This window comes from Delphinapterus leucas, chromosome 8 (assembly GCF_059928025.1).
Source record: "Delphinapterus leucas isolate spDelLeu-1000000601 "Yukka" chromosome 8, BTC_Dleu_Yukka2, whole genome shotgun sequence".
NCBI classification, from domain to species: domain Eukaryota; kingdom Metazoa; phylum Chordata; class Mammalia; order Artiodactyla; family Monodontidae; genus Delphinapterus; species Delphinapterus leucas.
In genome coordinates, this window is record NC_143136.1 from 107,759,117 (window position 1) to 107,784,746 (window position 25,630).

The 25,630-nt window shown below is 50.7% G+C and overlaps 1 protein-coding gene across 3 annotated transcripts; it reads left to right on the forward strand.

The window, feature by feature from the left end:
- Nucleotides 1-1,017: 1,017 nt before the first annotated feature.
- On the forward strand, nt 1,018-11,503 carry PROC (protein C, inactivator of coagulation factors Va and VIIIa). Of its 3 annotated transcripts, XM_022590565.2 has the most exons (9): nt 1,018-1,125; nt 2,425-2,511; nt 3,814-3,980; nt 5,402-5,426; nt 5,546-5,683; nt 5,790-5,924; nt 7,868-8,016; nt 9,156-9,273; nt 10,391-11,503. In XM_022590565.2, exons 1-9 carry the CDS (start codon nt 1,080-1,082, stop codon nt 10,966-10,968), a joined length of 1,443 nt encoding a protein of 480 aa, XP_022446273.2. In that variant the 5' UTR covers nt 1,018-1,079; the 3' UTR covers nt 10,969-11,503. The 3 variants fall into 3 exon arrangements, with proteins under 3 accessions (XP_022446273.2, XP_089773043.1, XP_089773042.1); XM_089916917.1 differs by lacking the exon at nt 1,018-1,125 and having other exon boundaries at nt 2,300-2,511; nt 5,546-5,700; nt 5,849-5,924; XM_089916916.1 differs by lacking the exon at nt 1,018-1,125 and having other exon boundaries at nt 2,300-2,511; nt 3,820-3,980.
- Nucleotides 11,504-25,630: the final 14,127 nt, after the last annotated feature.

Consider the following 25,630-nt stretch of genomic DNA (forward strand, 5'->3'; position numbering starts at 1 on the left):
GGGCTCACAGTGGAACGAGGCTCTAATGCCATACTCCTCGGGGCCGAGGGAGAGAATCTGATGGACTCCTGGGTCAGGGGACTTCCTGGTGCCATCACCAGAGGCCAGCAGGGCAGGGTCACATGAGCCGTTCAGGGGCTGGGAGTTTGAGGAGTTTGGTCAAGTCCTCCACGGAGGGAGTGGGGTTTGGGAGAAGTGGGGGCATCCCCGGTACAGGAAGGAAGATACAGAATAAATGCTGACGGACCGCAGGGCCAGGGCAGAGGCTCCAGGTCGAACCCTTTACTTCTGCTCCTGCCTTTTCTGGCAAACCGGTCAAGAACTGACTGCAGCCTTTTCGGAATCCTGTTTATTTTTCTCACTTGCTCACAGAAGTGGCCAAGAGGTGCTGGGAAGACCCGAGTTCTAATCCAGGCCCGCCACTTACCAGCTCCGTGAATTTGGGCAAGTGACAAAAGATTTCCGAGCGTCCTCACCTGCAAAATCGAGGTTATGGGAACAGTCGTGTGCAGTCACGTGTGCGTGTGTGTGGGCTTGGGGGGCAGCTACCAGAGCGGCTGGAGCTGAGAGTTTAGCCGAGTGCTTGGCACCCATGTGGTAGGGACCCTGAGAGGCACATCTTTTCATGTTTTACATCAAACCTTCATGATGTAATCAGGATGGCCGGCCATTGAGTAACTAACAATGTTTCTTTTCTTTTACGCTGACACATAAAATAGATGCATCTTATAACTAATGGCATCCTAGATTTGATGAAATATCATTACCGGTTGTGCTGATCTGAGGCAAACCGCAGTACCTCCGGGTAAAAATGTCCCCATCAGCTAAAGGGGGACAACGTCCCTCCTTCAGCCAGCTGCTATGAGGCTAAAATGAGGCCGTGTCTGTAGACAGTTTTGACGTCGCCCACCCCTTCCCTCCTTCCCTCCTGCAGGCACCACTGATGGGCACAGGTGGGCTTGGGGCAGACAGCGGTCCTGAGCCGGGAACTTGTTTGTTTATCTGTGGAGAGGGAGGCCTCAGCACCAAGGGCCAAGCAAATATTTGAAGTTATGGATTAACTCGAGGTCCAGGCTGTCATGGCGGCAGGAGGGCGACCTTGCAGTTTCTCGGCGGTCCACCCCAGTAAGTCCCCTTCGAGGCAGGTCTGTGAGGGGGGCCGGAGGAGGGTGAGCAGGGCTGAAGGTGGACTCTTCTAGCCAGGGTTTGAGAGGCTGGCTGGAGCTTGGGGTAAAGGAAATCTGGGCTCTGCTGCCGGCCAGGCCAAGGCTCTGGCTGGCATTCCTCAGGCTGGGGTGCCATGGCTCCCAGGGGCCTTCCTCCCAGACTTTGAGGGAAGTGGAAGTCGGCTGAGGGCCTCCAGACCCCAGAGCCATTGCCAGAGGCAGCTTGGAACCCGGAGCCCTCCAGGCTCCCCACCACAGCCTCACCTCTACTTCTAAACCCTCTAAACAAATGTCAGAATCAGCCTCAGAGGGAGTCGGCAAAGTGGAACATGAGGTTAGATGGGGAGGGAGGTGCCGGTGGGGCAGCCTGGGGGGCAGCGGGGGCTCCTAGGTTTCCGGCCAGCAGGGCTACCTCTGTGGCCTTGTGGTGCGCCTGGTGGTTTGTGGCAGGGGTTAAGGTTCCAGGCCTGGAGCCACACAGGCCTGAGCTCAAGCACTAGCTCTTCCGCTTCCTGGCTGTGGGTGTTTAATAAGCGATTTCTCTCCTGTGAGCCTCAGTCCCCCCCTCTGTGAAATGGGGTAACAACATTAATACCTCCCTCTTGGGTGGTGGTGAGCCTTCGCTGAGATAATAGTAGCTCATGCTTACTGAGCATTTGCTATGTGCAAACGTATTCAACAGCTTTAAGTAGATTAACTCATTTAATTCTCACAATAACCCTCTGAGGCAGAAATACAGTTTTTCCACCCGTTTTACAAATGAGGCAACTGAGGGGCAGTTAGGGATCTCGCCCGACAATCCTGTCCTGGAGCTGGGATTTGCACCAGGCGCTCTGACTTGGTGGCCTGTCCTCTGAACCATGTCCAAATTTCTTGAAAGACACCGTGACTGTCCAATAAATGTCAGTTATTATTCTTAACCTGGCCTTTAGATCAGCAGAGGCGTCACCCCCGAATCCTCACCCAGGGAGGGCAGGAACGTTCTGGGTGCACCTGCCCATCACCCTTCTGTGCCGAGTCCCCTTTGATCTTCACCAGGTCACTGCCCCTTCCACTTCCTCTCTTCACCCTGCAGGCTCGGGTCGTGTGACCTTAGCCCCATATAGACAAGGGGACCGAGGCGCCACGTGGGTGTCTGAATAGTAAACAGGGACCCCCGACCCCAGCTTTTGCCCTGGCGATCCCACCCGGGGCCGGGGAAGGGGGCAGAGCGGGGGCTGGCGCGGCTGCTGGAAGCTCAGAAGTCCTCCTCAGACAGGTGGCAGCAACTTCAGAATGTGGCGGCTTACAAGCTTCTTATTGTTCGTGACCATCTGGGGAGTTTCCAGCGCACCAGCTCCTCCCGGTAAGGCCACTCTCCCACCCCCCTCCTCGGGACCCTCGGGGTCTTCACACCTTTCACCGTCTCCCCTGAGCCTCAGGGCGAGAGGAGATGAGAGGCGGACCTGAGGGAACAGGGATAAATTAACCGAGGGGAACACAGCAGCAGGCCGCAGCTCAGGGGCTGAGTCCTGTGGCGACGGCAGGGAGCCCCCGGGGTCGCGGGGTCACGTCCTTCCTCCCACCTGGGGGGTTGGTCACAGAGTCCCCTGGGTCCCCCCACTCCACCGTTCACTCCCTCAACTGTGAGAGCGCCAGGCCCCGCTGCCACGCAAACTGCCCCAGAGCAGCCTGTCCTCCTAAAATGCTCATCTGTGGGCCGCTACCCTGCCCCAACCCCTCCCCTGGTCCCCACGGCCAGGGGACCAGGACGTGGAGAGGAGGAGGCCCGCGGGACAGCTGTGCTGCCTGGTTTCTTAGGCAGCCCCTCCCCCCACACCTCCTGCAGCCACCCTGGGCTCTTTCTCCCATTTAGGCCTCTTCCTGAGCTGCTCTGTCTTCCTGGCGGCCCTTCCTCCCCACTCCCAGCCCCAGTTCCCACCTGCGGTCCTCTTGGCTCCTATGTCCAGACTCAGTCTGGCACATCTTCCTTTCCTGAGGATGCCCTTCCTGGTCCCGGCACCCTCGAGCCTCTCTTGCTCACTCCCCTGCTTTGGTCCCTCCACCCCAGCTGTCCCCCTGCCCCCAAGGCAGACACCTCTCAGAGCCCAGGAGACATTTGGTGATGCTCCCCGGGTGGCAGGTCTGCCTTGTCCAGGTGTGCCTGCCCTAGGGGAAGGGTGTGGGAAATGCTCCATGAGGGGGACAGGAGGAGGGGAGGGCAGGGAGGATGGAGGGACGGCTTCACGAGGGGGTTGCACAAGGTGTATCTGGAGAACGAGGCCCACTTACCTTTGCAGTATAATAATAACAACAGCAGCAGCACGTGGCATTTGTCACTGGCTGCTCATTTCCGTACTAAGTGTTTTACGTGATTATCCCATCCTCATTTTTTGATGAATAAACTGAAGTTTAGAGAGGTAAAGACATGGGCTCAGGGTCACACGGAGGTCGGGCTGGGTTCGGAGGGAGGGAGGTCTGTCGGCCTCAGTGCACGCACTCTGAATGGTCAAGTGTCCTGTCCTCCGATGGCCGGCCCCCTGCTTTGGGAGGAGGAGAGGGTATCGGTACCTGGAATTATAATCCTGAGGGACCCAAGACGAAAACCTCCCCAGGGACTCCCCAGCCAGGCCCCCCCACCAACGCGAGCTCCCTGTCTCCCTCCCAGACTCAGTGTTCTCCAGCCACCGGCGTGCCCACCAGGTACTGCGGATCCGCAAACGCGCCAACACCTTCCTGGAGGAGCTGCGGCCCGGCAGCCTGGAGCGCGAGTGCACAGAGGAGACCTGTGAATTTGAGGAAGCTCGGGAGATTTTCCAAAACATGGAAGACACGGTAAGGCCGCCCGACTGGGTGCAGAGCGTGAGGCTCAGGGGTGGGACCTGGAGCGGCAGCCGGGGGCCCCTTGGGAGTCCTGGGAAGTGGTGGACACCAGCCCCTTACCCTCCCAGCTTGCCAGGGGTGCAGCAGTGGAGTGAACGGCCCTATGGTCTTGGCCAGGGCACGTGGGACTCCAAGAAACAGAACTCTGCAATGAGCGTGAGAAGCTTCTGGGGAAGCCTTAGGCAGGGATTCCCACCCAATCCCACTGGAGGTAGCTCAGTCCCCCTCTCCACCTGTGACTGGCCACCACGGCCTCCCCTCTTCTCTCTCCCTCTGATCCAGAGGCCACCACCCCTGCTTCCACCCTGCTGACCAGGTGACCCAAGACTCCCTGATGTCTGGGCACACACACTCTGTGCCTTAGATACTCCAGGGGTGAAACCTGATTGCTCAGGGGATCCAAGGAAAGGGTCTGCGTCCTCTCTGGCCCTCAGGGCCCTGTGGTGGTGGCCCTGAGGCGGTAGGATGCGCTCGGTAAGGGAGGTGTTCCTGATACAAGGCTCAGACCCCCTCCAGCACCCAGAGCTCACTTTAGCGACTAGGACCTGGGGGTTGTGCCACCACCTGGGTCCCCTTCAAGCTGTCTGTAGGCATGCCCTTCCCACTTAGCTCTCACAGCTGAAGGCGGACCTCTGGGTGGCTTCTTTTCTTGCCCTCAGCCACCATCTCCACTGCCTCTTTCCCCAAATGGCCTCCTCAGTAGATGCCAAGATAATTTTCAGCAGGCACAGCCTGGGCACATCACACCCCTCCCGTGCCTCCCCCGCTCCCACCCCACCCCCACCCCCCGCCCAGGGTCTTCCAGGCCAGCAGGGGGGCTTTCAGCCTGGGCATCAAGCAGTAGATCTCAGGGACTGGTGGTCCCAGCCCAGCAGCAGAAGTGCCACCAGAGAGCTGCTTAGAAAAGAAGACTGTCTGAACCGACAAAAGCCGTGTCTCACGCACACCATGTCCTGCTCGTCACCCAGCTCTGAGGACAGGCTCAGGGAAAGAGCAGACGCCCGGTGCCTGGAGGGATGGAGCTGGAAGCAGGCAGAGCACCCTGGGGGGGGGGGGATCTGGGTCCATTCCTTTGCAGAGGCTGCTGGGGTAGCAGCCAGCGCCCAGAGGACGCTTCCAGCTGCACGGGCGGGGGACGGGGGGCGGGTTTGAGATGTGGGGTGGAGATGGGCAGAGGGGCAAGGAGCCTGGCTTTTCTCAGGGTGCAGCTGCCCAGAGGCTGGGGTTGACCCCTCTTTGTGTGGAAGCCCTTCCCTTCCCTGCCCGCTTAGATGCTGCCTCCCGGACCTGGGCCAGCCCGGGGAGGGACCCCGGGGCCTCCCCATCTACACAGGTGGGCTGACGGCCCCTGACACCGCCCCTTCTCTCCGCAGATGGCCTTCTGGTCCAAGTACCACGGTGAGTGCGCTCCAGACCCCTGGCCGCGGTGCCCGTGCCCCTCGAGGTCTCTGGGCCGCTGGGGGCACGGGGACGGGGCCGGCGGACCCCCGTGATCCCCTCCTTACCCCTCGTCGCAGACGGGGACCAGTGCGCGGCCCCGCCGCCGGCGCACCCGTGCGACAGCCCGTGCTGCGGGCGCGGCACGTGCATCGACGGCCTGGGCGGCTTCCGCTGCGACTGCGCGCAGGGCTGGGAGGGCCGCTTCTGCCTTCAAGGTGAGGGGCGGCGGGCGGCGGGCCGGGGAGCTCCCCGGGGACGGGGGCGGGGCCGGGCGCGCAGAGCGCTGCGCTCTCTCGGCGCCCTCCTGCCGGTCCCCCGCAGAGGCTCGCTTCTCCAACTGCTCGGCGGAGAACGGCGGCTGCGCGCACTATTGCTTGGAGGAGGAGGGCGGGCGCCACTGCCGCTGCGCGCCCGGCTACCGCCTGGGGGACGACCACCTGCTCTGCGAGCCCAAGGGTGAGCCGCAGATGGGGGACAGCACGGGGCGCCCGGGCGGTGAGCAAGCCACAGGGCCGAGTCCCAGGCGAAGGAGACGGGCCGCCCCGACGGGGAGGGAGGGTGCCCTCGGCGAGTCTCCTGCCCGCTCTTGCCCTCGCCCGCCCGCCTTCCTCCAGGGGCCGCTGCCCACTCTGGGGGCGTGGCCTGGAGCAAGAACCCAGAGGTAGCGCATCTCCCCAGGGAGGAGCGGATGGGGCGGGCACGCCTCCAGGGTCCTCCTCATCTCTCTTGACGGCTTTCTTTCCGCCTTCACCTCTGGCTTCTGTGAGGAGAGACAGGAACCGTGATTCTGCCTTCTCTTCTACTTTCCTTTTTATACATTGAAATTTCTATCTGATTGATATACTTACGCAACAGTCGGAGTTTCACAGCTCTTACCATGATTTCAGCAGGTTGTTCCTCCGTGTGGATCTTCTTGCATTCACTGTGCAGCGCCCTTTTCATGTGGAAATGCGTGTCTTCTATCTCTAGGAACATTTCTTTAGTTATTTCCTTGATGACCTGCTCTGTGCTTTCTCTGTTCTCTCTTTCTGCACCTCCTAATCAGATCTCTTTCCCCGGATTGATCTTCTAGTTTTATTATCACATTATCTCTTCTATTTTCCGTATCTTTGACTTTGTGTTCTTCTTTCAGGGAACTTTCCACAACTTTATACTCCAGTCCTTTTACTGAAAAAAAAGAAGCCAACTATTCCTTTTAAAGTAATTAGAGATTCACAGGAAGGTGCAAAGAAATGCCTGGTGGACCTGTTGGCTGGTGGGCTTTTCTGTGAGACCATCTGAAGGCCCAGGTCACTGGCAGAACCCCTATTGCCCAGATTCTTAGGTCTTTAGGCTTTTTTCTGAGAGTAATCCTCCAAGTTCATGCTTGGGTGGTCCCAGCCTGGCTCCCAGCCCCCTGGGGAGAGTAGGGGGAGAGGAACTGGCATCTGCCCCGTCTGCAGATGTCTGCGTGACTCTCTCTGGTCAGCCTTGCGTGTCACTGTTCCCTGTGGCGGTGCCTGGAGTCCCCAGGTCTCTGGTTCACCGTCTGCGGAGAATACACCTAGGGTCTTCTGCAGGGGTCAGAGAGGAGAGTCAAGCCACTGATGAGGGGTCGAGACAGAAGCCTAGGGCTCTAGCAGTTTCTTTGACAAGCTCTCACCATTCCTGCTGTAGCCCCACCTGCACAGCTTCTTCAGAGACACGTGGAGGCTTCCTGGGCGTTTGTGTTGCCAAGCAGCCTGCTCCCAGCGTCTCCTACCACTGGCTGAGGTTTCGGCTTTCTCAGTCGGCCAAGTCAGTTACCATGTCCCTCTGCTGTCCAGCTTCTGGAATCTTGTCGCTGTTGTTTCATCTCCATTTTCTGTCACTAGGCAATCCCCCTGCTGATGGTTTCCCACTGCTTCTCGCGAGTCTAAATCTCCCATCGCAGCCTGAATTGGCCCTGGCCCGCCTCCCAGCCCTCACTTCTGCTCAGTGCTCTCTCCTCTGGGCTGGAGCTCACAGCCGTGCTCAGAGCCACTCTGCGGCTCTCTGGGCGTGTCCGTCTCCTCCTCCCCATAAGTCCTTACCTCTGTTAGGAGCTCGGCAGTATCCCAGCGCTGAGACCTTGCTTGTGCATCTCAGGGATTACTCCCAACAGCCCTGGGGTGTCCCAACTCTGAGAACTTTAACGACCTGCCCAAGGGCGCACCGCTAGGTAGAGATGCTGCTTGGTCTGACTCTTGCCATTAAGTGGCGCTGTTCGTTAACCGACTGACTATCCCGAGGGGCTTTGCAAGTTGATAGAATTGAGCGTCTGAGCATCATTTATCCTACAAGGCAGCAAAGGAGGCTGCTGGCAGGAGGGGGACAGAGATGGGAGGGCAGTCTCGGGAGCAGTACCCAGCAGGCACTCAGCAGCCTCCCCCTGCCTTCAGTGACGTTCCCTTGTGGGAGGCCAGGGAAGCGAATGGAGAAGAAACGCAAGAACTTGAAACGTGACACAGACCAAGTAGACCAAGAAGGCCAATTAGATCCACGGCTCATCAGTGGGCAGGAGGCCGGATGGGGAGAGAGCCCCTGGCAGGTGAGAGGAGAGAGAGACAGCGGCTCACCAGCTGGGTCAGGAGTCACTGAGCCCACCCAGTTCCTGCTCAGGAGGCACCAGTGGGAAGGGAAGTGCAGCCTTTGCTTGGGGGGGCAGGGGGCGGCAGTGCTAAGGGTGGAGGGTTCCAGGGAAAGATGGCGCTAACCCGATGGGAGAGGAGCAGCCGGGCAGGGTGGGCTGGGCACCGGGGGCCAAGGGGGAATGTGCAGGAAGGAGAGGTATAGCTTTTAAAAAGAGCTGGAAAGATAATGCTCTGCTGGTGGTATTTGAGGCAGAAGCCTGGCTGAGGGGAGCGGTGTTTTGCGTGGGAAAGGGCTGGGAGGGAGGGTTGTCCTCTGCCCCGCCATGGGAACTAACACTTATTTGGTCCCCATCTCTGCCAGGCACTGGGTTGGGGGGGGGGAATTGTCCAGAGATCAATAAGCGGGGGTGGTGGGGGGCTTCCCTGGTGGCGCAGTGGTTGAGAGTCTGCCTGCCGATGCTAGGGGATGCGGGTTCGTGCCCCGGTCTGGGAAGATCCCACATGCCGTGGAGCGGCTGGGCCCGTGAGCCATGGCCGCTGAGCCTGCGCGTCTGGAGCCTGTGCTCCGCAACGGGAGAGGCCACGGCAGTGAGAGGCCCCAACAGTGAGAGGCCTGCGTACCGCAAAAAGAAAAAAAAAAAAAAAAGCAGGGGACTGGCAGGTCTTGGGGAGCTCACAGCCCCCGGGAGATTCAGGCTCCTAAACACATGGTAACCCAATGGGACCAGAGCCGGCTGACAGGACAGGGACTGAGGGAACCTGGAGAGGGCTCCCAAGGCAGCCTGGGGGCCTCAAAGGCTTCTCAAAGGACTCGACGACCAGCCTGAGCCCCCGGCGGTGAGAAGAAGTCTCTGGACGCTGCTGAGGGTGATTATAGGAACAGCACAGGCAAAGGCGGGGAGACACCCTGGAACAGGCAAACGCCGTCAAACATGCAGAAAAGAAAATGCCAAAAAAGTTCATGCCCGTGTGACCAGGGAACCCAGGGAAGACCTATTTATGCAGCTAGTGCCTGGGGCTGTGCTGAGACCGGGGGCCCTGACACGGAGCTGTCAGAAGGCCGTGTGGTGCCGTCACTGCCCACCCCCCATTGCAGGTGATCCTGCTGGACTCGAAGAAGAAGCTGGCCTGCGGGGCGGTGCTCGTCCACGTCTCCTGGGTGCTGACAGCGGCCCACTGCTTGGACGACCACAAGAAGCTCATCGTCAGGCTAGGTGCGGGCTGGAACCAGGCCGGAGGGGTGACCCAGACGGGCTGGCCGGGTGGGGAGCCTGGTCTCCGGAGTGCTTGAGCAAGACGACACCAGAGCCGCACAGAAGGCATCTGGGGGGGAGAGGCCCACGTGCTCCCTCCCCGCCACTCCTGTGGCGGCATTTTAGACACAGTGACGCCAGGTAGTTTGCACGTAAGGGATTCTCTTCGAATCTGGTGCCCAGGTGCTTACACACGTGTGTTTGCCAGCGAGGAGGTGACACACATACTCGTGTCTTCACCCTCACTACGCGGAGTGGCCGTGTGTGTGGACCCGCAGCACCCTGGGGTGCAGAGACCCAGAAGACATCCTCAGGGCCACGCTTCACACAGGGTGACAGGGATGGACTGTGCAGCGGGGGCCCTGGCATCTGGCACAGCAGCAAGCTGCTTCCTGCAACAGCCCAGGGCTCCCCGAGCCTAGACCCCACTCTCTACCAGTTTCTGGGGGGCGGGGGTTCTCTCGCTCCAATCTTTATGCAAAAAGAAAAAGAGGCAAAGGTACGCACTGAGAGTGAATGACCAGATTCACACACCCTGCCATCACGCCCAGGACAACCAGAGGCCAGTGGCCTCCAGCGGGGCTGGGCTTGGAGGCAGAGCCCTCAGCCCCCCTTTCCAGGAACCAGCAGCCTCGCCTGAGAAGACCTTGTGTCTTGTGTGTGGTCCAGATCTTTCTTCCCTGGTGGAGCCTGTGTCCGGCTGGCTGCTCCTGCCCTGCCCCCATCTTGGCAGGCGTCCCATGTTCTCTTTGTGGCTCTGGTCTATGTCCCAGGTCTCCAGGGAGCTTCAGGCTTCCCTGCTGACTGCCCACCGCCGGTCACTTCCCAGGCCTCACTGCTCCGTCTATGAGCCAGTCCTGAATTCAGACCACCGTTCTGCCCCTTTAGGACTGACACTCACGGGCTGTTACCCTTGATAGGGACCATGTGGCCCAGGACAGTGCCGGGCATATGTGGTGACCACTCCTGCTGTCCCTCCACGAGGACCTGCAGGAGCGTGGCAGCCACGTTGGCTCCAGGAGGCCCCAGGGGAGGGAGGCTCCCCCAAGCCCACTCTGACAGCCCCTCTGCCCTGCAGGGGAGTATGACCTGCGGCGCTGGGAGAAGTGGGAAGTGGACCTGGGCATCAAGGAGGTGTTTGTCCACCCCAACTACACCAAGAGCACCAGTGACAATGACATCGCGCTGCTCCACCTGGCCCGGCCCGCCACTCTCTCGCAGACCATTGTGCCCATCTGCCTCCCAGACAGTGGCCTGTCGGAGCGCGAGCTCACGCAGGTCGGCCAGGAGACGGTGGTGACAGGCTGGGGCTACCGCAGCGAGGCCAAGAGAAACCGCACCTTCGTCCTCAACTTCGTCAGGGTCCCCCTGGTCTCGCACAATATGTGCGTTCTGGCCATGCAAAACAAGATCTCCGAGAACATGCTGTGCGCCGGCATCCTGGGGGACCCGCGGGATGCCTGTGAGGGCGACAGCGGGGGGCCTATGGTCGTCTCCTTCCGCGGCACCTGGTTTCTGGTGGGCCTGGTGAGCTGGGGCGAGGGCTGCGGGCGCCTCAACAACTACGGTGTTTACACCAAAGTCAGCCGTTACCTCGACTGGATCCATGGCTACATCAACGCTAAGGAGGCCCCCCTCGAGAGCCAGGTGCCTTAGCGTCTTCCCCACTTGTGTCTGGACCCCAGAGGACACCCTTGGACGGGGGCTGGGTTGTTGAATGGCCAAGATGTTGGACATTAAAAAGGGCATGGAGCAAGCACAGCAGCTATGGATCTGTCTGTCTTTCCGACCCTTTTCCGGGCTGTTCTGGAGGGAAGTATTTTTGGAGCATCTACTGCGCGCCCCACACTTTATGAACTGGATCTTATTTACCTTCCACAGCAACTACTCTGTAGGGTAGGAAGGGGCAGACCCAAGGTTTGCGACGTCTAAAGCCGGTAAAATTCGGGGAAGCTCGCTTTATGAAAAAGAATAAAAAATGGGACTGCAAAACTGGGAGAGTCCCTCCCAGGGCTTTGGAAGGGGCCTGTGTGAGTCAGAGATCCTGACAGTAAAGCCAGCTCTGAAGGTAGAGACTGCAGCTCCTATTATGGGGGAAGAAACTGAGGTTCAGGAAGGTTTGCATTGTGGAGCCAAAACTCAAACTTGGTTTGACTCCCAAGCCAGGGCCCTTCAGGTCGCCCCCCACTCTTCCTGCTGGCTCTGGAGGCCAGCATCCGCCTGTGCGGGGAGGAGCCAGAGACCCAGAGGGGTTGGTTCAGCCCAGAAGGAACTCACGCTGTAGGTGTGGGGAAGCTATTTAAGAACAATGCCGGGCTTCCCTGGTGGCACAGTGGTAGAGAGCCCGCCTGCCGATGCACGGGACACGGGTTCGTGCCCTGGTCCGGGAGGATCCCACGTTCCGCGGAGCGGCTGGGCCCGTGAGCCCTGGCCGCTGGGCCTGCGCGTCCGGAGCCTGTGCTCCGCGGCGGGAGAGGCCGCAACAGTGAGAGGCCCGCGTACCGCCAAAAAAAAAAAAACAAAACAAAAAGAACGGTGCCACACAATCGTGAATGGTGGTAGGCTATTGACTCTGCCTTGACCTGGCCTTATAGGCGTAACTGAGAGAAATCAGTTAGGATGCACCCGACAAAAGGGGAGAGTGGTGATACAAAGCCGAGGCAGTTAGCCTGAAGTCATTACATGAGTCTAACTCTCCGTGTGGCTCGGCAAGTCACTTCTGTTCTCTGGGCAAATGAAAAGATTAGATTGGGAGCAGTGGTTCTCAACCTTCGGTGTACTTTTGAGTCTCCTGGGGGCTGGGGGTGTGGTTGAGGGCTTTCAAAGACATCTACATCCAGTTTCACCCACAGAGATTCTGGTTTAGTTGACTTAGGGTGGGGAACAAAAACACTGATAGTTTTTAAACTCCCCAGGTCATTTTAATGTGTGGCTGTGGTTGAAAGCCACTGGACAAAAGGAACTTTAAGGATCTTTTCTGCTTGGGTAGGTGCCAAGATGCTCAGGGCCAATGAGGATAAAGTAGAGCACAAATCAGTCAGTGGTACAGGAGGCCTTGACTTACGATTACATCCCTCTTGTTGGAACCACAGCTGCTGCTTACAGACCAGGGGGGACACCAGGACCCGCTGAGTTCTATACGTGCAACACAAGGAATAGAGGCATGGCTGAGAAGGAGGCAGCAGGATCTGTCTCCTTAGGGCCTGGGAAAGGGTAGGTGGGACTGCTTGGAGGTGGAAGGAAGCCAGGCCTGGGGCTGGAACCATCTGCTTGATCAGTGCCTAAGGCCAGTGTCCCCAACACTTGCAGTGGGACATGATGGATTGAAAGAGTGACCGCATGCTGAGGTCTTTGCCCTTGTTAAAGATTCCCCAGGTGAGTCTCCTGTCAAGGTGGTTAACTAGTGTGGGGGAGAGAACTTCTGGCATCCCAGCCCGAAGAGATCTGCTGACCTGTTCTCCAGTGAAACTAGTGAAAATTATTAAAACAAACAAACAAATAAAGTCTCTGGAAACGGTCCTAAGAACAAACAAAACAAGAACAAAAATACAACTTTTAAAGCAACATAAGAAAACTTGATCTGTCCATAGAAAGCAAAGAAGGAGAATAAAAGTCAATAAGCAGCACGTAAAAATCAATGGTATTTCTACATGTTAACAATGAACATGTGGAAACCAAAATTCAAACCACAATACCGCTTCCAATCGCTCTAAAGAAAATGAAGTACTTAGATATACATATAACAAACGTACCAGATCTGTGTGATGACACTTACAAAATGCTAAAGAAGACCTAAATACATGGAGAAACAATGGAAGATTCAACACAGTAAAGATGTCAATTTTCCCAAAATTGAGCTATAGGTTTAACACAATTCATAGAAAAATCTCAACATGATTTTTTTGTAAACAAGCTTACTGTTTTATATATCTATATCTATATCTATATATATATGGAAAGGCAAAGGACCTTGAGTAGCTAAAACACTTTAGAAAAAGAAGAACAAATTAGGAGAAATCATTCTACCCAGTGTCATGGATTATAATCTAACTACAGTGAACAAGATTGTGTGGTATTGGTGGAGAGAGAGACACATAGATGAATGGAATGGAATAGAACATCCAGAAATAGACTCATACAGCCATGGCCATCTGATTTTTTTTTACAAAGATGCAAAAGCAATTCGATGGAGGAAGGAGACCCTTGTCAACACATGGTGCTGGTACAATGGGGCATTGACAAGCCAAAAAATGAACACAAAAATTATACAAAAATTAACTCAATGTGGACTTACATATAAAAACTATAAAATGAAACAAGAAGAAAGTACAGTTAATGGAAACTATGGAGTAAGATGGAAATAATAAGGGTAAATGTAACTGGGTTAAACTTATCAATAAGAAGAAAGAACTTTCAGAATAAAAAATAAACCTGACAATATATTATTTACAGACAGCGTAAAAACAAAAAACAATGAAAGACTGAAAATAATATTAGAAATTCCACATTGCTTTGAATGAAAAGAAAGCTAAGATAGTGATTTTAATAACTGATAAAATGGCAATCAAGGAAAAAATATCACAAATAACAAGGATGGACATTAAATACTGATAAAAGAATCAATCATGTATAAAGGTATAATCATGATAAAATAACATATGCTTCTAACAATATAACCTCAAAATATTTATAAGCCAACAATTGACAGAAGTGCAGGGAGAAATAAGCAATTGTATATGGAAATTTAAAAGAACTCTCTCAAAACCAATAAATTAAACAGGTTAAAAAATAAATGGGGGCTTCCCTGGTGGCGCAGTGGTTGAGAGTCCGCCGGCCGATGCAGGGGACACGGGTTCGTGCCCTGGTCCGGGAAGACCCCACGTGCCACGGAGCGGCTGGGCCCGTGAGCCATGGCCGCTAGGCCTGCGCGTCCGGAGCCTGTGCTCCACAACGGGAGAGGCCACAACAGTGAGAGGCCCGCGTACCGCAAAAACAAAACAAAACAAAACAAAAAAACCCATAATGAGGTGTCACCTCATATCTGTTTGAATGGTTATTATCAAAAAGACAAGAAATAACATGTGTTGGCAAGGATGTAAAGAAAAGGGAACACTTGTGCACTGTTGGTGGGAATGTAAACTGGTGCAGCTACTATGGAGAAACAGTATCGACGATGCTCAAAAAATTAAAAATAGAACTACCGTATGAGCCAGCAATTCCATTTCTGGGGATTTATCCAAAGGAAACGAAAACACTAACCCAAAAATATACACACACCCCCAGGTTCATTGCAGCATTATTTACAATAGCCAAGACATAGAAACAACCTAAGTTCCATCACTGGATGAATAGATAGAGAAAATATGAGACAGGTAGGTAGATAGATAGATATGAGATAGAAATATAAAATGTGAGATATACACACACACACACACCATGGGGATGTAATGTACAGCATGGTGACTATAATTAATAATACTGTATTGTGTATTTGAAAGTTGTTAAGAGAATAGATCTTAAATGTCCTCATCACAAGGAAAAAAAACTGTGCGGTGATGGATGTTAACTAGACTTATATATACTGCAAATATATACAAATATTGAATCATTATTTTGTACACCTGAAACTAATATAATGTTATACGTCAATAATATCTCAATTAAAAAATAAAGAAAAGGGAGGGAATTAGGAAGTATTTTATTTTAAGCTAATAAATTTGAAAACATACATGAAATAGATACAATACTGAAAAAACACAAAATATGAATGCTGATGCAAGAAGAAAATTGAAGTGGTGAAAGCCATTCCCACTTCCCCTCAAAAGCTTCAGCCACATGTTGTTTTAGTGTGTGTGAGTCCTACCAAACTTTAAAAAAAATACTTATTTATTTGGCTGCATTGGGTCTTAGTTGCAGCTCACCGGCTCCTTAGTTGCGGCATGCAAACTCTTAGTTGAGGCATGCATGCAGGATCTAGTTCCTGGACCAGGGACCGAACCCGAGCCCCCTGCATTGGGAGCGCAGAGTCTTTACCACTGCACCACCAGGGGAGTCCCTACCAAATTTTTAAAGAACAGAAAGTTCCCATCTTAAACAAGCAAAAGGAGCAAAACAGTGCAACAGGTGCCCAGCTCATTTTACATTTAGTGCCTCAGTCATTTCCCAGTTGCTGGCCTAGGACTCGCTGAGGTAAGCTCCTCCCTCCCCTCCTTTCCTTCATGCAAATCCAGGACTGATGGTCACAGTAACTAAAACCTTTTCAGAGAAGGGGAAGGTCAGCCAAGGCTGAAGTCAGCTGTGAAAGTGGAAGAGTTCAGTTTTCCAGTGGAAGCTGGCCATGCAGAGAACCCGAGGCTGGGGCTGCTGGAGCGAGGGGCTGGAGGTTCTGCCTCCTGAGGAGCCCTCCAACCCAGCTTCACCTGGAAGGACAGATGGGAAACTGCCAACCAAAGTGAGGCCAAAGGACCACAGTGAGCTGGGGGGAGACGGCAGGGCGCTGGCAGGAGCTGGGAGGCAACGGTCCAGGAACAGGTGGGCCAAGTCTCAGGGGAGGCCAGGAGAGCCTGGGTGGCAAGACGGGCCCCAAGGGCTGTCCCGGGAGAGGCCACAGGTCAGGGTGATGGTGGCCATATTGAATACTTTCACTGCAGCTGACCGTGTGATGGAAATCTCACACCAACCAGAGGGGCGAACTGCTGAGGGTCCCCGTTTTGATGAAGAGGAAAGAGGCTAGAGGGGATGCCTAAGTTGTCCCTATCGGGGGAGTCCGGCTGGGGGTGTGGTTGGCTCCAAAGTCCCTGCTCTGTCCTCTGTGACACGGAGCCAGGTCGCAGGTGAAAGAGGAGTCATGTACGGTTGGGCAGTGGCAGGACCTGGGCTCTGTCAATATTTGGGATGGTTCAATCATTAGCCAACTTCAGCCTTGTCCCTTGGCAGACTCCCCAGGGCAGGTGCTGGGCCAGGCCTGGTCCTGGCTGCAGCCCTTGGAGACTGGAGCCCTGAGCCCACCCTGCCAGCCCTCTGGGGGCTCCATGGGGCTTCTCCAGGGTTGGACATGGAGCGGCAGGCAGCTGGCAGTGGCCGCCCTCTGCTCCGGAAATTTCCCGCGTGGTTGGTGGTATCCCCACCTGTCCCCGCCCACAGGGCTACAGTCCTGTCTCGGCGGCCAAGTGAGCACGCACTTAGGATGCTAAAACAACTGAGAAATTGAGTTTGAAAGTAATCTGTCAAGAGGGAAAAAAAGGCATTGAAAGTAGTCATCATGGGAAAGGCAGAATTTTGATGGACTTGATTGCACTTATTTTGTGGTTTAGGATGATTTTTATTTTCAATTATGTATGTGGGGAAAGAAAGCACACCATATTCTTTCTAGTGCCCTGCTCACCTTGACCTGTGCTAAGTGCCAAGGACTGTTCTAGGCCCTTCATATGCACTGTTTGATTTAATCCTCTAGGCCATCCTAAGAGACACATGCTCTCCCATTTTACCCATCTTAGGCTCAGAGAGGTGAAACTACTTTCCAAATGCACAGTGAGCATGGAGAGGATGAGGACCTGCCCCCACGTTTGTCTGACTCCAAGCGAGGACCCTTTAGTTAATGTCGGTCCTGGAGAGATCTCAGCAGAGTAAGGAACTGGGGAGGGGTGCAGGGGGGCAGGTGAGGGTGTCCTCCAAGCTCTGGCAGAGGCTGGAGCTGAATGGGACCAGCCCTGGGAATGCAGGGTCCCAGTGGCTCACACGTCCCTGCCATGTACTCTCCACAGACAGAGTTCTGATTCTATTACAAAGTGAGATGCAGGAACAAGACATCGCCTGAGATAAGGCATGTGAGCTGGAGCTGGGTGGCGGCAACTGGGTGGAAAAGCCTAACTTGGTCCCAGAGAATTGATGTTGTTTGGGGGCCAGTCACCTCACCCCACTGGGCCACAGCACTCATCACTTGACCCTCATTTAGAAGGCAAGAAAACCCACATCTCACTGCAAGTCGATGGTGGAGTTAGGCCTGAAATCCAGGACCCCTGGTTCTAGCCCGTGTTCTTTCCCCTGCACCCACTCATCATCTTGTACTAGGAGCACAAGGGCCAGAGTGTGGGCACTGAGGTCCCACAGGACCTTTCATCAGGCAGGAGCATGTTGTACGTGCTTAAAAGAAATCAAAATTATACATGCACATGGTTAAACAACCAACTAGTACAGAGGACTTAATATGAGCGGTCATTACCTGCCATCCAATCCCTCCTCATTTACTCCTTTATTTCTCTCTTTGCTGATTTGAGTAGTTTTTATTATTCTTTCTTCAAGTTCACTAATTCTGTCTTCTCCTGTGTCCAGTCCCTGTGAAATCTGTCCAGTGAGTTATTAATGTCGGATACTAAAGTTTTCCACTCTAGAATGTCCATATGATTTTCTTTGCATATTCCATCTCTCTCAAAAAAATTCTCCATCTTTTCATTCATTTTTTTTCTCTATCTTATATTGTTATAGTCATTTTAAATCACTGTCACCTATTCCAATATCTGGATCATCTGTGGGTATACATATATTGGCTTTTTTTCTCTTGGTTTCATTTTCCTGTTTCTTTGCCCATCTTGGAATTTTTACAGTATGCTGAAAACTGTTTATAAAGGAACCAGTGATTGAAGAATATATATTTGTTCCTATCAGAAAATGTTTCCCATTTCTGGTTCAATCAAAAACTAAGCTGGGGCTTCCCTGGTGGCGCAGTGGCTGAGAGTCCGCCTGCCGATGCAGGGGACACGGGTTCGTGCCCCGGTCCGGGAGGATCCCGCATGCCGCGGAGCGGCTGGGCCCGTGAGCCATGGCCGCTGAGCCTGCGTGTCCGGAGCCTGTGCTCCACAACGGGAGAGGCCACAACAGTGAGAGGCCCGCGTACCGCAAAAAAAAAAAAAAAAAAAAAAGAACTAAGCTGGAGACACAAACTATTATATATAGAATGGATAAACAAGGTCCTACTGTAGAGCACAGGGAACTATATTCAATATCCTGTGATAATAATGGAAAAGAATATGTAAAATAATGTGTATATGTATAACTGAATCACTTTGCTGTACAGCAGAAATTAACACAACATTGTAAATCAACTATACTTCAATTAAAAAAAAAAAAAAAAGAACTAAGCTGGGATGAAGCTGGATGGCAACTTTAGTTAGATTCAGAGCCCATCTGGTTTCAAATGCTTCCTGGGGAGACACTCTCAGCTTTGGACTGAGAGCCTGACAGGTCTGTCTTGTCCACCCCGAAGATGCAGTTTCTTCCCTTTAGCAGTTTTAAGCTTTGCTCTTTAGTCCTCCCTCTCCCCACCCAACCCCCTGACAGTGCTCCTACCAAGTTTGGCAAATATCTTTTTATTTTTTAAATTTATTTTATTTATTATCATTTATTTTTTTTGGCTGTGTTGGGTCTTTGTTGCTGCATGCAGGCTTTCTCTAGTTGTGGCGAGCGGGGGCTACTCTTTGTTGTGGTGCGCAGGCTTCTCATTGCGGTGGCTTCTCTTGTTGTGGAGCACGGGCTCTAGGCACACGGGCTTCAGTAGTTGTGGCACACAGGCTCAGTAGTTGTGGCTCGCGGGCTCTAGAGCACAGGCTCGGTATTGTGGTGCACGGGCTTAGTTGCTCCGTGGCATGTGGGATCTTCCCGGACCAGGGATGGAACCCGTGTCCCCTGCATTGGCAGGTGGATTCTCAACCACTGTGTCACCAGGGAAGACTGGCAAATATCTTAAGAAGGAGACTGGAAGGTTCCTTGAGGCAGGCCCTTTTTCTGGATAGGACTTTGTCTCCCAGATACCTGAGACTAAGGGAGACTAGGCTCTACCATTGAGAAACCCCTAGTCTCCTTAATCAGCAAATTAACTGGGATGGGAGTGGGGGTAGATACACTTAAAATTTTTAATATTTTAATTTTTAAGCAAGAGTTTTAGTTTTGCAGAAAAATTGAATGGAATGTAGAGAGAGTACCCGTATATCCTCACCTTCACCACCACCACATTTTCCCCTATTATTGACAACTTGCATTGCTGTGGTGTGTTTGTTACAACTGATGGGTCAAATTTTTTATTTATTTTTTATTTATTTTTATTTTTTGGCTGCACCACTCCGCACGTGGGATCTTAGTTTCCCGACCAGGAATCGAACCCACGCTCCCTGCAGTGGAAGCACAGAATCTTAACCACTGGACAATCAGGGAAGTCCCTAAATATTGATACGCTATTATTAACTGAAGTCCATAATTTACATTAGGGCTCAGTCTTTGTGTTGTACATTGTATGGGTCCTGACAAACCTGTAATGAGATGTATCCAACATTACAGTATCACACAAAATGTTTTCACTGTCCTAAAAATCCTCTGTCTTTCACATACTCATCCTTCCCTCCCTTCCTCTAAGCCCCTGGCAACCGCTGATCTTTTTTACCATCTCCATAGTTTTGCCTTTCCCAGAACGTCCCAGAGTACTTGGAATCCTACAGTATGTAGCCTTTTGAGATTGTTTCCTTTCCCTAAACAATATTCATTTAAGTTTCCTCCATGTCTTTTCATGGCTTGAGAACTCATTTCTTTTCATTGCTGAATAATATTCCATTGTCTGGATTTTCCATGGTTTGTTTATCTATCCCCTATAGAATGACTTCTTGGTTGCTGCCAGGTTTTGGAAATTATGAATAAAGCTGCTAAAAACATCTGTGTGCAGGTTTTGTAGGAACATATTGTAATTTTTCAAATTATGTAACATAAGTTAACATTTGGAAAAATACCAAAGAACATGACTGCTGGATTGTATGGTATGATTATGTTTGGTTTGTAAGGAGCTGCCAAACTGTCTTCCAAAGTGGCTGCACCAGTTTGCGTTCCAACCAACAATGGATGAGAGTTCCTGTTGCTCCACACCCTCACCAGCATTTGGTGTTGCCAGTGTTTTAGATTTTTGCCATTCCAATAGGTACGTAATGCTACCTCACTGTTGTTTTAATTAGCAAATCCCTAGTGACATTTAATCTTGAGTATCTTTCATATGCTTTTCTGCCATCTGCGTATCTTCTTTAGTGAGATGCCTGTTCAGATCTTTTGCCCATTTTAAAATACGAATCATTTGTTTTATTATTGTTGAGGGTATTTAAAATATATTTTGGATATCTGTCCTTTATTAGATGTGCATTTTTCAAATATTTTCTCCCAGTCTGTGGCTGGTATTTTTATTTCTTAACAGTGTCTTTTGCAAAGCAGTTTTTAATTTTAATGAAGGCTAAGTTGTCAGGTTTTTTTCAAGAATGTTATTGTATTTAAAAAGTCATCACCGTGCTTGCCTGGTGGCGTAGTGATTAAGAATCCGCCTGCCAGTGCAGGGGACACAGGTTCAAGACCTGGTCTGGGAAGATTCGACATGCTGCGGAGCGACTAAGCCCATGAGCCACAACTACTGAGCCTGTGCTCTACATCCCTCGAACCACAACTACTGAGTCCACGTGCTACAACTACGGAAGCCCACGCGCCTAGAGTCTGTGCTCTGCAACAAGAGAAACCACCGCAATGAGAAGCCCACACAGTACAGTGAAGAGTAGCCCCTGCTCGACGCAACTAGAAAAAGCCCACGCGCAGCAACGAAGACCCAACGCAGTGAAAAATAAATAAATAAATAAAAAGTCATCACCAACCCCAACATCACCTAGATTTTCTCCTAAATTATCTTTTAGAAGTTGTATAGTTTTGAGTTTTTCATTTAGGTCTATGATACATTTTGAGTTAATTTTTATGAAAGATGTATGGTCTGTATGTAAATTTATTTTTATTTATTTATTTATTTATTTTGTGGTACGCGGGCCTCTCACTGTTGTGGCCTCTCCCGTTGCGGAGCACAGGCTCCGGACGCACAGGCTCAGCGGCCACGGCTCAGGGGCCTAGCTGCTCCGCGGCATGTGGGATCTTCCCGGACCGGGGCACGAACCCGTGTCCCCTGCATTGGCAGGCGGACTCTCAACCACTGTGCCACCAGGGAAGCCCTAAATTTATCTTTTTACATGTAGATGTCCAGTTGTTCCAGAACCATTTGTTGAAAAAAACTATTCTTTCTCCACTGAATTGTCTTTGCTCCCTTGACAAAGATCAGTAGACTGTATTTGTGTGGATCTATTTCTGGGCTCTTTTCTCTGTTCCATTATCTCTGTGTATGTGTGTGTGTGTGTGTGTGTGCGTGCATGCCAGTACCATGTTGTTATTGTTGTTGTTTGGCTGTGTTGGGTTTTAGTTGAATACTTGGGATCTTCATTGCGGCATGCAGGCTTTTCGTTGTGGCACGCAGGCTTCTCTCTAGTTGTGATGCGTGGTCTCCAGAGCACGTGGGCTCTGTAGTTTGCGGCACGTGGACTCTCTAGTTGAGCCTCTGGGCTTAGTTGCCCTGAAGCACGTGGGATCTTAGTTCCCCGACCAGCGATGGAACCTGCGTCCTCTGCATTAGGAGGCAGATTCCTTACCACTGGACCACCAGGGAAGTCCCCCATGCTGTTTTGATTCCTGTAGATTTGCGGTGTTGTCTGAAGTCAGTGAGATACCTCGAGCTCTGTTCTTTTTCCTCAAGATTGCTTTGGCTATTTGGAGTCTTTTGTGGTTCCACATAAATTTAGGATTATTTATTCTAGTCCTGAGGTTCTGCCTCCTTAAGTGTCAGTAAGGGCTGCCCTTGCCCCTTCAGGAGCTGTTTTGGGTCTGAGCTGGTTCTGTCCCACACCACTGAGCTCTTCCGCAGCCACAGCAGTCCTCGCCCTAGTGTGGAGCTGTGCTGGGGAGCAAGTGGGGTAGGGCAGGTGCTAGGCTCAGGCTGGGGCACACCCAGAGTCCTGTGCAGTTTCAATCCGCTTCCTCTGCCTCGTTCCCGGGAGTAACCAGGCACTTGTGTGCTCTTCAGAGTGGAATCTTGGTTTCTCACAACCCTCCTGTTAGTCCCGCTGGTTTTCAAACCAGCTAATGGAACTCGTCGGCTCAGTGTTGGACCCCAGGGCTGGGGTGTCCAATATGTGGACTGAACTACTCACTCCCCTAAGGGGTGCCTCACCTGTGTAATCCCTTCCTCTTCCGTGTCCCCTCCTGGGGGAACAGGTCCCAACTTGATCGCTTCTGTTCCCTTCCTGCCTGATTCCATGTGGATCTTTCTTACAGACTTGGTTGTACAAGAGCCTTTCTTCCAGTCTCCAGTTAGTTTTCAGTGCGAACTATTACACGTAGATGTACTTTGTATTTTGTTTATGGGGAGGGGGTGAGCTCTGTGTGCTCCTACTCTGCCATCTTGATCTCCTCCTCTTGATTTGCTCCTTTCTCTACTTTCCTAAAGTAGAAGCTTAGATTATTGATTTTAGATCTTTCTTCTAATTATACACATTCAATGCTCTAAATTTCCCTCTACTATTGTTTTTGCTGCATCCCACAAATTTTGATAAGTTGTGTTTTCATTTTCATTTAGTTGAACATATTTTTCAATTTCTCTTGAGATTGCTTCTTGGACCCATGTGTTATTTAGAAATGGGTTGTTAATCTCCAAATATTTTGGGGTTTTCCAGTTAACCTTTCTGTTGATTTCTAGTCTAGTTCCATTGTGGTCTGAGAGCAGACATTGTACAATTTCTATCTATTCTTATAAGCTTAAGGTGTTTTACAGCTGAGAATGTGGTCCGTCTTGGTCAATGTTCCATGTGAACTTGAGAAGAATGTGTATTCTATTGTCATTGGATGAAGTATTCTATAGATGTCAATTAGGTCCAGTTAATGACTGGTACTGTTCAACTATGTCCTTACTAATTTTGTGCCTGTTGGATCAATTATTGATAGAAGGGTATTGAAATCTCCAACTATTAAAGTGGATTCATGTATTTCTCCTTTCATTTCTATCAGTTTTTGCCTCACATATTTTGACACTCTGTTGTTAGGTGCATACATGTTACGTATCTTTTTTTTTTTTTTTAAAGAACTGACCCCTTTATCATTATGTAATAACTCTCTGTATCTCTGATAATTTTTCTTGTCTGAAATCAATATAGCTACTCCAGCTTTCTTTTGATTAGTTTTAGTATGGTGTATCTTCCTCCATCCCTTTACTTTTTTTTTAGTATTTATATATTTTTTAATTTATTTATTTGGCTGCATTGGGTCTTATTTGTGGCATGTGGGATCTTCGTTGCAGCATGCAGGATCTTTCATTGCAGCACGCAGGCTTCTCTCTAGTTGTGGTACATGGGCTCTAGAGCACATGGTCTCAGTAGTCGTGGAGTGCAGGCTCTCTAGTTGTGACATGTGGTCTTCAGAGCACACGGGCTCAGTAGTTGCAGCGCACAGGCTCTCTAGTTGTGCCGTGTGGGCTCCAGAGCGTGCAGGCTCCAGAGCGTGCAGGCTCAGTAGTTGTGGCATGTAGGCTCTCTAGGTGTGGCACATGAGCTCTCTAGATGTGGCATGCAAGCTTATTTGCCCTGTGGCATGTGGAATCTTAGTTCCCCAACCAGGGATTGAACCTGTGTCCCCTGCATTGGAAGGCAGATTCTTAACCACTGGGCCACCAGGGAAGTCCCCTCCTCTGGATTTAACTGAGCATTTTGCATTATTTTTTTCTCCTCTCTTATCATATCAATCATACTTTTTTAAAAACTTAAAGTTTTTGAGACTTACCTGGGGGCGCAGTGGTTAAGAATCCTCCTGCCAACGCAGGGGACACAGGTTCGAGCCCTGGTGCGGGAATATCCCACATACCGCGGAGCAACTAAGCCCATGTGCCACAACTACTGAGCCTGAGCGCTAGAGCCCTCGAGCCACAAGTACTGAGCCTGCGTGCCACAACTACTGAAGCCCACACACCTAGAGCTCGTGTTCCACAACAAGAGAAGCCACCACAATGAGAAGCCCACACACCACAATGAAGAGTAGCCCCCACTTGCTGTAACTAGAGAAAACCCACGTGCAGCAACAAAGACCCAGTGCAGCCAAAAATAAAATAAATTTATTTTTATAAAAACTTAAAATTTTGTTTCCCTTGAGTTTGCAATATATACTTACATCCAGTATAAGTCTTCTTTCAAATAACACTAGTTCATGGATAGTGCAAATACCTTATTACAGAGTGTTCCAACTTCTCTCTCCCATCTTTTATAATATTGCAGTCATTCATTTCACCTATTCATAACCTATAATCACTATTATTATTTGGAACAAAATGTTACCCGTTAGATCAATTAAGAATAAGAAAATTAAAAGATTTTAATTTACCTTCATTTATTTCTTCTCTTCCTTTCTTTATGTAAATCTGAGTTTTTGACCTGTATACTTTTCCTTCTCTTTGAAGAATTTCTTGCAAGGCAAGTTTACTCGTGACAACTTCCCTCAATTTTTTTTTTCTGAGAAAGTCTTTATTTCCCCTTCACTTTTCAAGGATAATTTTCTGGATACAGAATTCTAGGTGTGGGTTTTTTCTTTCAATACTTTAACTATTTCATATCACTCTCTTCCTGCTTGCATAATCTCTGAAGGGAACTTTGATATAATTCTTATCCGTTTTCCTCTATGGGTAAGGTGTTTTCCTCTCTTGGCTTCTTTCACGTTTTCTCTTTGCCTTTGATTTCTGCAGTTTGAATATAATATGCGCAAGTGTAGATTTTTTAGTATTTATCATTCTTGAATATCATTCTTGAATTCTCTAGGCTTCCTGTATCTGTGATTTAGTGTCTGAAATTGATTTTGAAAATTCTCAGTCATTGTTATCAAATATTTCTTCTCTTTCTTCTTTGGGTATTTCCATTATGCATGTTACACCTTTTGAAATTGTCCCATAGTTCTTGGATATTCTCTTCCATTCTTTTTCATTATTTTTTCTCTTTGCATTTCAGTTTTGGAAATATCTATTGACATATCTTTAAGTTCATGGATTCTTTCCTGGGCTAGTATACAGTCTATTGATGAGTCCATCAAAGGCATTCTTCACTTCTGTTACAGCATTTTTTGATTCCTAGTATTTCCACTTGATTTTTTCGTAGAGTTTCCATCTCTCTGCTTATATTGCATACCTGTTCTTGCATGGTGTCCACTTTTTTCATTAGAGTCCATAGCATATTAATCATATTTTAAAAAAAATTATCAGTCTGGTAATTTCAATATCTCTGCTGTATCCAGTTCTTGTTCTGACTTGGATTGCTTGCTCTGTCTCTTCAAAATGTGGTTTTTTTTTTAGTATGATTTGTAATTTTTTGTTAAAAGCCAGTGTGAGGTACTGGGTTAAAATGAACTGAGGTAAATAGGCTTTTATGTGAGTTTTATATTTAACTGGCTATGG

Bases quoted from the DNA above. Each gene is read 5' to 3' on its own strand.
- PROC (XM_022590565.2), top strand. From the start codon at position 1,080: ATGGCGGCAGGAGGGCGACCTTGCAGTTTCTCGGCGGTCCACCCCA. The intron at 3,981-5,401 runs GTAAGGCCGCCC...TTCTCTCCGCAG, and splicing joins TCCAAAACATGGAAGACACG to ATGGCCTTCTGGTCCAAGTA. The intron at 9,274-10,390 runs GTGCGGGCTGGA...TCTGCCCTGCAG, and splicing joins GAAGCTCATCGTCAGGCTAG to GGGAGTATGACCTGCGGCGC.